Genomic DNA, 13,389 nt, shown 5'->3' with positions numbered 1-13,389 from the left:
ATGAGGGAATCAGGAAAAACCTACCGTGACTGTAACAAATAGTAGATAGCTAAAGTAATGTTGAATAATGCAGTACATTTAATATACATTAAAAAGTACGATTTTCTTTGTTTCTTTAAAGTAAATTGAGTCATAATATCATGACACAGTACAGATTGATAAATCTCAACAGCAGTACTAGAAACGTGCTTTCATACCTGGGGAAGGTTTCTATCTCAGGAGAGAATTTGGAAGAGAGTCATCAATGCGTCTTTATCTCTGGGAATAAGAGAGATTGTTGGCAACATTACACCAACAGTGTTTTTCTTCCAGCTGCACTCCCTAAACAAATAAATAGTAATTTTGGTTTAATGCTGTCTCATCAACCCCCATAATTTATGAAATGCCCATTTAAGCCAGTAAGCATCTCACCTAGACCTACAAACAACAGAACTGCAACCTCTCAGACCCGCACAATGTTCATTATTAAAGCTGTTTATGTTTTCTGTCAGTACTGATGCCCTTGCAACTGTACTTTTGTTTATGTTTTCAGAACATACTTGGTGAACAAATAATAAAATTAACGGTTTGGGGGGAATAATATCACAAGGCAATTACAGGCTGAATAAGTTATGGAATTAGAAGACAATTCTACAAATATATTTGACATTATCCAAGGGAAAATATTACTCATCTTGTTGTATGGAATTAGAAGATTTTAGGATGCAAATTATTAAGTGAACCTCCATATTCCTCTACCCCTGGCTCCTCCCAGTAAAACGGAAAGCAAAGGTAGAAGCAGCTTTTAGAATGTAACCCTCACCTCCCCAGACTGTTGGGCTACTGATGAGAGCATTAGCTAGTGCTCTTCATCTCCAAATTCAATATATAGCAGCTTACTTAGGCAATCAAGAGGCTACCATGGTACTGCTGCACTCTGATTTAACTACTGCTGCTACAAAATTCCAGCAGAGCACACCTGATAAAGTGTGTGAGGAATGCTGACCTTATGGTTTAAACATTAGGCTCCAATTCAGGACATCTGGGCTTTTGCCAGACCTTGCCAATGACTTCCTCTGTCACCTTGAAACAACCTATGTCTCATTTTCTGTATGTGAAACAGGGACAAAAATAATGCCCACCACTGCAAATGACGAGGGCAGATTTAGTAAACATACAGAAACTGCTCAAAACCAAGAATACACACAGTGAAGGAAAACAGTGGAAGAAATAACTAGGTATGCGTATCACAGTAGTGTTTCAGTGAGATGAAGCAAGTTTCACTATCCAGCAATGATAAACCAGCACATCATAGTCAGGATCAGGAAAATCAGAACAAATATATGTCCACAGTGATGGGAAGTAGCTATTTTGTTGCATTGATTACTCACCTACATTATCTTCAACACATTCAGTTTGGAGAACACAACTGTTAAAACATTCATTATGCATGTTACCCTGAAGGGTATATCTGAGTAAATATAATATATCTGATCTAAATAAGTGTGAGTTAAACAGTGAGTACCCCATTTCATAGAATCATGAAATGCGAAAAAGTAATTTCTGAAAATTTACTCCTTAGAGTAGGGTCTCCATATCTTTCCTGAATTACAGGCATGGCTGCTGGTAGGGTACTCTGGGATATAAAATATAAAGAGAGAGCTTATTTTATATCCTCTTTATTTAATACAGTTTCACCTTCTGTTTTGCACAGTGGGCTTTTAGAAAACAGCTACAGAAGTTGAAAAAAAGAATGAAATTGGGAGAAAACATCACAATCCCTTTTTTCAGAACAGTTTCAAACAGGCTTTTAATTTTTTCAGCGTAAGAATAAACAACACCTAATGAGTACGAGATTGCCTCACGGTGAACGAGAAAAGTAAACACCAAGCATGCAGCCCGTTCCGGGCAGGCTGGGAGTGCCATCCCAAGACTGAAGCAGCAGGGGATGCTCTAGGCTCAGTGCTGCCTGCAGGGCAGAGTTTGAACATTGCTGCTACCGTCCATCACAGAAGATTTGGGCTTTCCAAATTCCTAGATGCCAAACTATTTTGCTATTTGAACCAAGCAATCAACAGGTTAAAATAAGTTAGATGGTGCAGAGCATACACCAAACTGCACTAGCAATGGCTACCTGGTAGGCCTCCAAAGTAGCAGACAGTGAGAAATCATCATTAGAAGGAGAAGAGTGATGCTTTCATAGGAAGCTGTATTGGGTCCAGCCCATGCAAGGCGACTGCAGACAAGATTTGCAGGTGACACGAAGGCTGGTAGAATGGTTGGTATACAACAAGGGGGATAGGGCAACCACAAAGTGCTGCGGATTACTTGATAAATTCAGCTTCTTCAACAAAATGTGTTTTACTGAAACCCCTGGACTGAAGCACAGAATGTATGTAACGAGAAATGAAGGTGTACCAGGAAGAATGGCTGGGGTGGTGACAACCGTCAAATCAGTTTGAGAGTCACAGAGGACATGTACTTTGTCAGAGGCAGAGGAGTACTCCTTACTTCTGAGGAGGTGGTATTTCTTCCTTCATATCACTTGAATGAAATTAATACTGGAATACTGTATCCACTTCTGATGTCCACATTTTTCCTAGCCTACTGAAAAACTGGACAAGCTGTGTAAAAAAAGCCTCGGTTTCTATTCAGGAACTGGAGAAAGTGCTACACAATGCGTAGTCTCTAAGGACCCCATCTGTTCAGCTTTAAAAAAAAAAAAAAAGATTGGAATACAGATGTACAATAATAAAACACCAGGTGCCAAAGGACTACTTAGTCTTGGGGATAAAGGCATCAAAAGGCAGGAATCTGTAGCCAGACAAAAAAATGAAATTAGGAAGAAGGTATACATATTTTTAACTCGGATATTAAATATTCCAAGAGATTTACAATGGGAATTAATAGATTAGTCATGTTTTTCTGCTTTAAGTCAGAACTGGATGTTTTTTTTGAAGTTTAGCCAAGTAACCGTTATCTTCTAGTTAAACAGAATTTACTAGGTTTGAGTAATGAAATGGGAATTAAAGTATAGGAAATGGCTACCCAGCATGCTTGTGTCTTTAGCAAGACGCTGTATTTAATAAGTCTACCATATAAGCCTGAGTACTTCTGAGGAACAGCCATGACATATCTGAGAAAGACATGATTTTATCTGGACTTTAAGGACTGTCTTCAAGTACAAGTCCTCATGCTGGTCTTTGTAGGCATGGAGGAGAAGGAAACAGATGTCAGTGGGATCTCATCCAGTCGGATCTGCAATAGAGAAAATCTTCCATTGATTTTGATGTAACCATCCCACAAGTTTAGTCAGCATGTAGAAGAAAGTGATTGGAAAGAAAGTACAGGAACCAGAACATCTACTGCTTATAGAATCATAGAATCATAGAATCACAGAATCATAGAATATCCCGAGTTGGAAGGGACCCATAAGGATCATCAAGTCAACTCTTGGCACCGCACAGGTCTGCCCAAAAATTTAGACCATGTGACTAAGTGCACAGTCCAATCTCTTCTTAAATTCAGACAGGCTTGGTGCAGTGACTACGTCCCTGGGGAGCCTGTTCCAGTGTGCAACCACCATCTCGGTGAAGAACCTCTTCCTGACGTCCAGCATAAACTTCCCCCACCTCAGCTTGACACCGTTCCCACGGGTCCTGTCACTGGTGATAACGGAGAACAGGTCCCCTGCCTCTCCACTCCCCCTCGTGAGGAAGCTGTAGACTGCAATGAGGTCCCCCCTCAGCCTCCTCTTCTCCAGGCTGAACAGGCCCAGTGCCCTCAGCTGCTCCTCATATGTCTTCCCCTCTAGGCCCTTCACCATCTTCATTGCCCTCCTCTGGACACTCTCCAACAGTTTAATGTCCTTTTTGTACTGTGGTGCCCAGAACTGCACACAGTACTCGAGGTGAGGCCGCACCAGCGCAGAGTAGAGTGGGACAATCACTTCCCTCGACCGACTAGCGATGCCGTGCTTGATGCATCCCAGGATATGGTTGGCCCTCCTGGCTGCCAGGGCACACTGCTGGCTCATATTCAACTTGCTGTCAACCACAACCCCCAGATCCCTCTCTGCGGGGCTGCTCTCCAGCGTCTCGTCGCCCAGTCTGTACGTATAGCCAGGGTTGCCCCATCCCAGGTGCAGGACCCGGCACTTGCTTTTGTTAAACTTCATGTGGTTGGTGATCGCCCAGCTCTCCAATCTGTCCAGATCTCTCTGCAAGGCCTTTCCACCCTCATCCAAGTCAACAACTCCTCCAAGTTTGGTGTCGTCGGCAAATTTGCTCAAAACACCTTCTAGTCCTACATCTAAATCATTTATAAAGACATTGAAGAGGACTGGCCCTAAAATGGAGCCTTGAGGGACCCCACTAGTGACCATCCACCAGCCAGATGTGGCCCCATTTACCACAACCCTTTGAGCCCTGCCCATCAGCCAATTGCTCACCCATCGTATGAGCATGGTTCATGGTTTTATTAAGTTGTATGCTGGACATTTTGTCCAGTAGGATCCTATGGGAAACCATGTCAAAAGCCTTGCTGAAGTCCAAAAAGATCACATCAGCTGGTTTCCCTTGATCGACTAGATGGGTGATCTTATCATAAAAAGAAATCAAATTTGTTAGGCAGAACCTACCCCTCATGAACCCATGTTGGCTGGGACCAGTGACTGCATTGTCCCCCAGGTGTGCCTCAATAACTTCAAGAATCATCTTCTCCATAATTTTACCAGGCACTGACGTGAGACTGACAGGCCTGTAATTGCTAGGGTCTTCTTTCTTACCCTTCTTGAAAATTGGCACAACATTTGCCAGCTTCCAGTCTACCAGGACCTCTCCAGATTCCCAAGATCGTTGAAAAATAATTAAGAGAGGTCCCGCGATGACATCAGCCAGCTCTTTAAGCACCCTGGGATGGATCCCATCCGGACCCATGGACTTGTATGGATCCAGGTGGAGCAGCAAATCCCGCACACGTTCATGGTCGGTAGGGAGTCTGTCATTCCCACCGTCATGGTCCTCCAGCTCAGAGCACCCAGGGTCCCGAAGTCCATCACTGGCATTGAAGACAGAGGTGAAGAAGGCATTAAACGTCTCTGCTTTGCCTATGTCATTGTCTGTGAGGAGACCCCCCCCATCTAGTAGCGGACCTATGTTTTCCTTGGTTCTCCTTTTTCTGTTAACATATCTAAAAAAACCTTTTTTATTGTCTCCCACAGACATGGCCAGCTTCAACTCTAGTTGGGCTTTGGCCCCGCGAATTTTCTCCCTACAAACACGAACAACATCCCTATATTCCTTCCTTGTCGCCTGACCCTTCTTCCAGCAGCAGTACACTTTCTTTTTTCGCCGAAGCTCCAGTAGAAGTTCCCTGGTCAGCCAGGCTGACCTTCTGCCCCGCCTGCCTGACTTCCGGTATTTTGGAATCACCTGATCTTGTGCTTTTAGGAGGCAGTGCTTAAAGACTGACCAGCAATCATTGCTTCATTTAGACTTGCTTGTTATCTGGGGATAATTATTGGAGCTTGGCATACTCACACACTAAAAAGCTTAATGACTTTAATGTTAATGACTCGGTAGCATGACCTGAGGCTGAGGAGAGTGGTGGGAGTGGAAGCAGCATGGCATGTTCCTCCTTCACAGAAGAACTGAGGGAGCTGATGCAAACCAGGCGCTTCTTGTTCTTCCTGTGCTGCCGTTTGACACAGGAGGGTGCCAGGCTGACTTTCACATCTGATGTTGAAAGCAAAATTAATCATTTAGCCTTTTCCTTTTCAAAGGGAACACAAAAAATCTAGAGGCAGTTAAAATCTCAAAGAAATCACAGAGAGAAAAATGTCAAAGAGAGCAGCTGTAAGGCTGTGTGTTGCTGAAGTCATGATGCTGAAGGCTGGGGCTGTGTGCTCCTTCCATACCCCTGCAAACCCTTCTTTTTGGAGGTTTACATTTATTTTATCCCCATGCCTGTGAGGGATAACTTCCTCTGCTACCAGAACAGAATGGAGATGATGTAAATGTAATTTTCAAATCCTCAGTAGCTACCCACATAATAATAAGAGATCAATTATTTGAGTATACTAGAAATCAGTCTGGGTAAGAGATTGCTTAGTGATTACTTGACAGCCTAAGAAATCTGGTAAGGACAAACCGTACCAACAAAAAAGCTCCAATATTCTCTTTATCAAAACTAATTCTATTCAATCCATCCAAATTGATAAAATGTAATGAAATCTGCTAATGAAAACCGAAATAAAACTGGAACCCATCAATAAGAAAAGGTATGCTGTCACGGAAGTACTTAAGAAGGTTGCCCAAAGATACGAGATCACTAGTTACACCCTTGGCCTTAAAGTTTTGCCAGTACTCAGAGCTCTGAAAGTTGTTTGTTTTAGGAAAACACGCACACACACATACACACACATATGAATGGATGATGATAGATTAAGTGTTTCTATAATGACATTCAGTTTACCCTCCCAGAATGATCCTTTTAAACAACTTGCAATTTCTTCATTCTATGTACCATACTAGTCACAGCTAGGTATCTTCATTTTCTCACAGGGCCATGTTTTCCCTTCTTCTCTAACCACCTTAGAAAATAAAAACACATCTTTGTTATCTAAAATGAATGAATTACTCTATTGCATTGGATTTCGGCAAATACTATATTCTGATACTAGTTATGTCCTTTTCCAAACTGCATGCTAGATACTTTTCCTACTTTTAGGGCCCTTTGATTTTCTCTTGCATGCAGTTCTGTGGTAGATAACCTTAATTAGCAGAAGCAAAGCTGCATTTAAAAGAGGAATAATTGTGGCCTTGTCAAGTAACTCTCAAAAGTGATTTTTTTAGGCAAATCTTGGGAATGTCAACAAACATCACGGCCTGCAGTAATTTTAGGTGATTAAATACTTGACTTTTACTGAGACTGATGTTTATTAGGAATTTTAAAAACATATTTCTCAAGCTGTGTTGGTATGACATTTCAGGACCCTATTCTCATTTTGGAAACTCACAATTAACAGTCATTAATCAGTTATTCTACTGTGGTCACAAGCTAAACCTTAGCAACATTGCTCTGATTATAATTCAAACACATGGAATTTACGAAATAGCTCGTAACTGCATTGTGGAATATACCTTTGCTGCAACTCCAAATCTAGGCACTTAATTCGATCTTCTTTCATGCTCTAAACTACATTTGTATCTACTATTAACTTGTTTGGCAGAGGCAAAAACAAGCATAATTCAGAGAAAGGGAACATTTTTCTCTTTTCACACTGACCTGTCTTTTACATGACTCCTTCACTTCATCAAGACCTTGAAATACGTTCCTCAGAAATGAAATGATGTACTTTATTGAGTACTTTGCTGAACAGAAATGGAACACTGCACTGAAGCTTGTGTTAGCTAACTGCTAAATTAAATCTTATGCTCTTTTTTTTGTGGGAATGTGCATTCTCTGCCTTTTCTTGGAAACTTATTTAAGCTTATATTAATAATTAAAATTATTTAAGCATTTGAAAAATATTTCAAAGAGCTTTAGAATAAGATTGAGAAATCCTGACAAGGATAACACAAATATTTTTCACGCTTACGGGACTTTAAAAAGAAATTTGGCATGATATACTATGTTCAGGGTGCACGGATCACAAGGAAAGGCTTTCGTTCTTCTGTTTTGTTTTGTTTCAAGTTTTTCTTTCTTCCTCTCTGCCCTGCAGTTAAGCTTCTCACTCTTCAGGCTGCTTTGGTGTAGAAATGATCATCCAGGATCACAGCTTTCAACAACACATGGAAAAGCAAGTAGTATTGTCTCCCTGCTCAGGTGGGTCCTTCCAAAGGTGTAACTGTCACTAAGATCAGAACAGAGAGCTACTTTCAGTGCTGCCTTTTTCTTGTATCCATAATAGCAATTGTTAAATAGAAGGGTCAAGACAATTTAAAAATAATAAAAGATCTTCCCTGTCCTTCCTCCCCCCCTTCCCCCCAAGACTTTTTCTAGATCTCTTCAAAACATGGGTAGAGAGACCAGCTACTGTGACTTACACCAAATATCAGGTTGTTTTCAAGATACCTTGCACAATAAATCATCCTGAGCAAATGGTTAAATGCCTCAGTATATCTGTTCAGCAATTAGGAGGACTGACGGTTATAAGTATATATATTCAGAGTATAGGCCTGTGGTTTCAGTAAGTCTGGTGGCCTTCTTTGAACTCAGACCTTCTTATGAGGTACCTGTCCTGCCTTCCCAGGGATTGGACAGTAACACATCCTGAAGTGTAAATAGCCTGTGAAATACTGCTGTGGGTGAATGAACTACTCTGCAAACAGAAAGCTGGGTTTGAGAGCTCTGTAGTATCACCAAAAACTCAAGACCATTGTACTGCTGGAGTGCAAAGAGAACTAATGAGTGAAAGTAGACAGGAAAATGGGAATGTGGTATTTTCACATCAGGATCTTTTCAGCAAAAGATTCAGGAAGGCTTCCCTACTGTACATATTTTCTATCCCACTGTAAATCCAACCATTGCCCTATACCAGATCAGAGAATTGATTTTAAGGGAATCAACCTAACTGACAGCCACTGCAGCCTTAGAAAATGTACTCCCACTGTGTGCTCTACAAACACTTACACTTGTGGCACATATATTTAATATATAGTCATGCAAGACTGTGACACTGATCCACTGTTCTGCTTTGCACTGATTGCTTTCAAGGACTCACATTTTGCCTGAGGGGAAAAAAACAAGCAAACAAACAAACAAACAACAACAACAACAACAACACAACAAAAAACACACACGAAATTTTTACAGAATAAAACATTGTCAGAGAATAATGCCCTCCGGTTGCTTCAGACCAATAAAAGAACCATGAAACATTTCATGGAAAAAGGTGATCATAGATTCTGTGAGCACAACACTTCATTACAATGCCTTTATTTCTATTATGCCAAAATATATCAAAATATCTTAGTCCTTTTTTATATATAATTTAGCTTACACATCTAATTTCATCCCTTTCCAAATGACCTCAGAAAGTCAGAAACGTTACTATTTCTTTCTGACTCTGAACTCAGTGTTCAACACAGGCATATTTCAAACATAAACATAGTGACTTGTATGTTAAAATGTAAACCGGACAGCATACTGTTTCAAAACCAGTTCCTGCTTCCTTGACTTCTCTGCTAATGTTTATTACGGAAACGTAGATTCTTTCCCAAACTAGAAAGGTACATCATAAAAAGTGTCTCTACATTTGTCCAACTGGTATATACATTTGTGCACTGATAACTGATCCAGACTACTTGTTAAAGTCTTAGTCTTTTTTCAAAGACAAAAAAAAAAAAAAAAAAGAAAGTTTTCTCTCAAAGACATGTATTTTATACGTGCCACTTTGGAATATAGTATCTCAGGATGTTTTTATCATTTCTTTTAAAGACATTAATGGTACATTTAAAAGAAGTGACAAATTAGAGAACAGTTGAGTTCCTGCTCACTCATTGAATATTCTGGATCTCAAGTAAAGCTAGACAGACTTCTCAGAAAATTAATTATTCTTCTTACGACCACACAGTATGAAAAAGAGTAGTGACAATATTAAACACTTCTGCAGATACACATTATCCTTTTACGATTATTTACAGGTAACTACTCAAGAAGCCCATTCTTATTACCTTCTGAGTGTATTCACTATAAAAGTAACTCTAAAATCTGACTAACTTGTTTCTAAGTGTTTGCAAATGACAGCTTTATTCTGCTTAGTAGCTGCAAATTTGCAGTTTACCAGTTTTTGGTAATGTCTGCAGTTAGTTTCTTTTCAAAAAAGTCTGTTGGTTTTTTTTTGAGTGTTGGACATGATTTAGATTTTAGTGTGCAATTATTTTAGAAATGTTTTAATTTTTCAACCATAATCAATCTATATAAATGTGATTCCTGATTCAAATGAGATATAGTTGGGAAGCATGATTATTTTAAATTTACCAAACTATGTTCTAGCTAGTTAGCAAATGAATCATCAAATTTATTTAATGTAATTCATCTTGAAACTTGAATGTGCCTATGTATTGTATCAATTATCACAGATTATCAAGAATATGAAATTGGTATATCCATTAACCATCCACGCAGATACCTTGGGAAAGACTAAAGGTGAACAAGGCCTCTAATTATATACATAGTAGAAGGAAAAATGCTGTTTCAGAAGGGAAATGTCACAAAATCAGCCCTGCAGCAACAATAATAATAAAAAAGCTTATTGAATTAATTTAAAATAAACAAGAACAGAATTGCTATCTTCAATGCAAAAAAAAAAAAAAAAGACAGACTACTTTTCTGAATGCCATAAAAATAAACTATTTTAATAGATATATAAATAAGAAGTTTAAAGTAGAATTCTCCCCAAAAACATAAAGATGGCCTAGCTTCTGTACAGAAACTGAACAATATTCACGTGACTACTTAATCAAATAATCACTTTGTTACATTCAAAGTAATTGGAGGCAAATACATAATGAAATGATGTACCTGAATCATTCTCCTTTCTCATCCTAGCAGTGTCTACAGTATTTTCTTGTTTTACAGTACTCTGAGGATGTGGATCTGTTAAATAAAACTCTGAATGATAGAGTGAAAATAAAATTAAAAATCAAAGGAAACAAACAAACAAACAACCCTAGCACCCAGAGGGCTACCTTGCATCACCCACTAATTAAAGTTGCAATGGAAGACAAAAAAGTATTGTGCTGTAAAATAAATTACGTCTTTTATGTACTGTAGTATAGCTATCTTAAAGTGTTTAAATATTACATTCACTTTGGTGATTTTTTTGGTGCTTTTGCCTATGCCTATAATAAATTATACACAGCATGTGCTAGCTGCTCATGTGTGCTGAATAACAGCCTTCTGGTTTTACTACAAATGGGGTGAGCTTAGCACATTTCGGGAATTTAAAAAGTATTTCTGGTTTATCTATGACAGACACAGTCTAATTTAAAGCAGCTTTCCTCCCATCAGGCTCCTCTCCCCAACCCCCCCCCCCCCCAAAGTTATTCGGATGGCTTCATGTTTTTGCTGTGCTGTACCAAAAAATGTCATAGGTTGGTGACTAACACTCTCTGACCTACAGAGGTTCTCAAGTTTTGTTTTTCCTTTCTCCCTATGAATCATCGGTCGGTTTGAAATCATCTGCCATTTTAACCTCTCCCTAGTCTCCAAAAGTTCCGACTAATTTATGCAAGGAACCACCATTTGTCCATCAAAAATGGGATTTCTGAAGTTATCTGTGTTGTTATCTGGAATGTAGCTGTGATGGGTGAGCACCACTCTTCCTGTAGAGGAGAAAGTTTGTCGTGTGGATGTTCATACATACTCAAGGCACAGTGTCAAGGTATCTTGTGCTGGTGAAATTTGAGAACAAATGAAAAGATGACAGCTTCCATCCATAGTGCAGAGCTGGCATTTCTGGATACTCTGTGAGAAGTTCAAGAAAGTTGGGCCAAACTGACTTAGACTTGGCAAAAGACCATGTGCTTGAGTCTATCCACCAGCAAGACGTGAACGGCAATGTAATGATTGCCCTTTTTTCCGATTTGCTTTTTTCTTGTTCTTATTCTTCTTCTGCTTGTTCGCACTTTTACTTTTATCTGACTTCTTTTTCTTTTCGTCCTCCTTAAACCATGGACCCCAGACTCCTCCATTCAGCTTTGGGTTACTCCGAGGGTCCTTAGGTGGGTATCGAACGGGAACTGCAGTCTTATTAAACTGTGAAAGCCTCCGCAACAACTGCTTCACTACATCTGGATATCGTGCAGAGAGGTCCACCCGTTCATATGGATCAGCAGTTATGTTGAAAAGCCACACAGTTTTGCCAGCTGACCAAGAGACGCGTTCGTTATGCCAGCGGTTGGGGCCCACATTACTGAAGGCCTGTGGAGGTACCCAGTCGCTATATCCAGGATTTCCTGTCAGTAGTTTCCAGTGATTCACTCGGATGGCGGACTGAATCGCGGTGTTCCAGATCCCATAGCCAGCTGCCCAGGACCCGTTTTTGGCTTTGGTGTAAATTGGGTCGATGTTGTGTAAGATGTCTACCCGTGGAGAACGTCTGCCTTCACTAATGGTTTCCCATATATCATAGCCATCCAGCTGGATGTCTTCATCGATCTGTCCTTCTGCCAGCGTGATCAAAGTGGGGAACCAGTCTGTGATGTGCACCAGCTCCTTACACACGGACCCTTTGTTTTTCAGAAGGGGGCTATGGACAAAGCCAACAGCACGGATGCCTCCTTCCCAGTAGGTCCCTTTGCTCCCTCGCAGAGGCCAGTTACTTCCTCCCGCCATTGGCTGCCCACCATTATCTGAGGAATATATGATAATGCTATTGTCATAGTAACCATACTTCTTTAAAGCAAGGGTTACATTGTTTATGGCTTCATCCAAACAAGCTAGCATTGCAGCATATCTTCTCCTGTTTATGTTATTTATTGATCGATAATGCTCAAAATACTTGCCTGGTGCCTGAAGAGGCGAATGAACAGCTTGGTAAGCAATATATAAGAATATAGGTTTCCTGGGATTATGAGACGCCAAGATTTGTTGTACTTTTTGTGTGTACATCTGCGTTGAGTAGATGCCATTGTCATGATCCCAAGCTGCATTATCATTCTCGTACAGGTCATAGCCACATATCCCAGGGCTGTCACATTTGAAGTGAGTGTAATAGTCACCACTGCCTAAGAGCGAGCCAAAGAACGTGTCAAATCCTCTCTGTGTGGGCATGCATTCTCTGCGATAAAACCCCAGGTGCCACTTGCCAACCATGTGCGTTGAATAACCAACCTCCTTCAGCTTCTGAGGTAGCGTGACGTTATCCAGAGGCAAGCAGTTGGGCTGCGTTGGCCGGATGATGGAGTGCTGAAGGCCGGTGTGTATTTGGTACCTGCAGGCAGGCAGGAGACAGACACATGCATCAGGCAGAGGGAAAAAGGAAACTCTCAGGCTCTTACCCATGGACACCCATACGCGTAACTAACAGAAAAAAACTCCTGAACATGAAGCAACTTTCATTTGAAATATTTCAAAGTGCATCTATCAAAAACTCACAAGGCTGTACTGTTAAATCTGTCGAAACAGGAGAACGGCATCTGTTCTACTCCACAAAGAGTAGCTCCCCTCCTTCTCTGGCCACTGGGCAACAATACCGAAGGAGTAACATGACACAGCAGCATCACATACTCCCCTCCCTTCTGGCCTCATTTTTAGCACTTTATTTTCCTTGTAGCGTGAGCAATGTCAGGGGATCTCAGATGCAACGTGCTGCCTGCGAGCCATTAGTTAGGCATTACTATTTTAAAGCTAGCAGTCAAACTCACCGACATTTCCAGTATTCCTTATGCATAATACAAAACC

At 40.5% G+C, this 13,389-nt stretch overlaps 1 protein-coding gene across 3 annotated transcripts in view; it reads right to left on the bottom strand.

Moving 5' to 3' along the window:
• The window catches only part of ARSJ (arylsulfatase family member J), a 56,873-nt gene that overhangs the window by 3,291 nt on the left and 40,193 nt on the right, over positions 1-13,389 (bottom strand). For 2 of the 3 annotated variants that reach the window (XM_040554655.1, XM_040554654.1), the window contains exon 3: positions 8,904-12,919. In XM_040554655.1, coding sequence (XP_040410589.1) covers positions 11,518-12,919 — 1,402 coding nt within the window. In that variant the 3' untranslated portion in view covers positions 8,904-11,517. Of the gene's footprint in view, positions 1-197; positions 322-2,397; positions 3,238-7,579; positions 12,920-13,389 lie in introns of those variants that run through there. The other variant, XR_005819197.1, reaches the window with a different exon arrangement.

The sequence above is a fragment of the Cygnus olor genome, chromosome 4, assembly GCF_009769625.2.
Source record: "Cygnus olor isolate bCygOlo1 chromosome 4, bCygOlo1.pri.v2, whole genome shotgun sequence".
Lineage (NCBI taxonomy): Eukaryota > Metazoa > Chordata > Aves > Anseriformes > Anatidae > Cygnus > Cygnus olor.
Note: the sequence above shows the minus strand (reverse complement) of the source record. Positions and strands in the feature narration are given on the sequence as shown.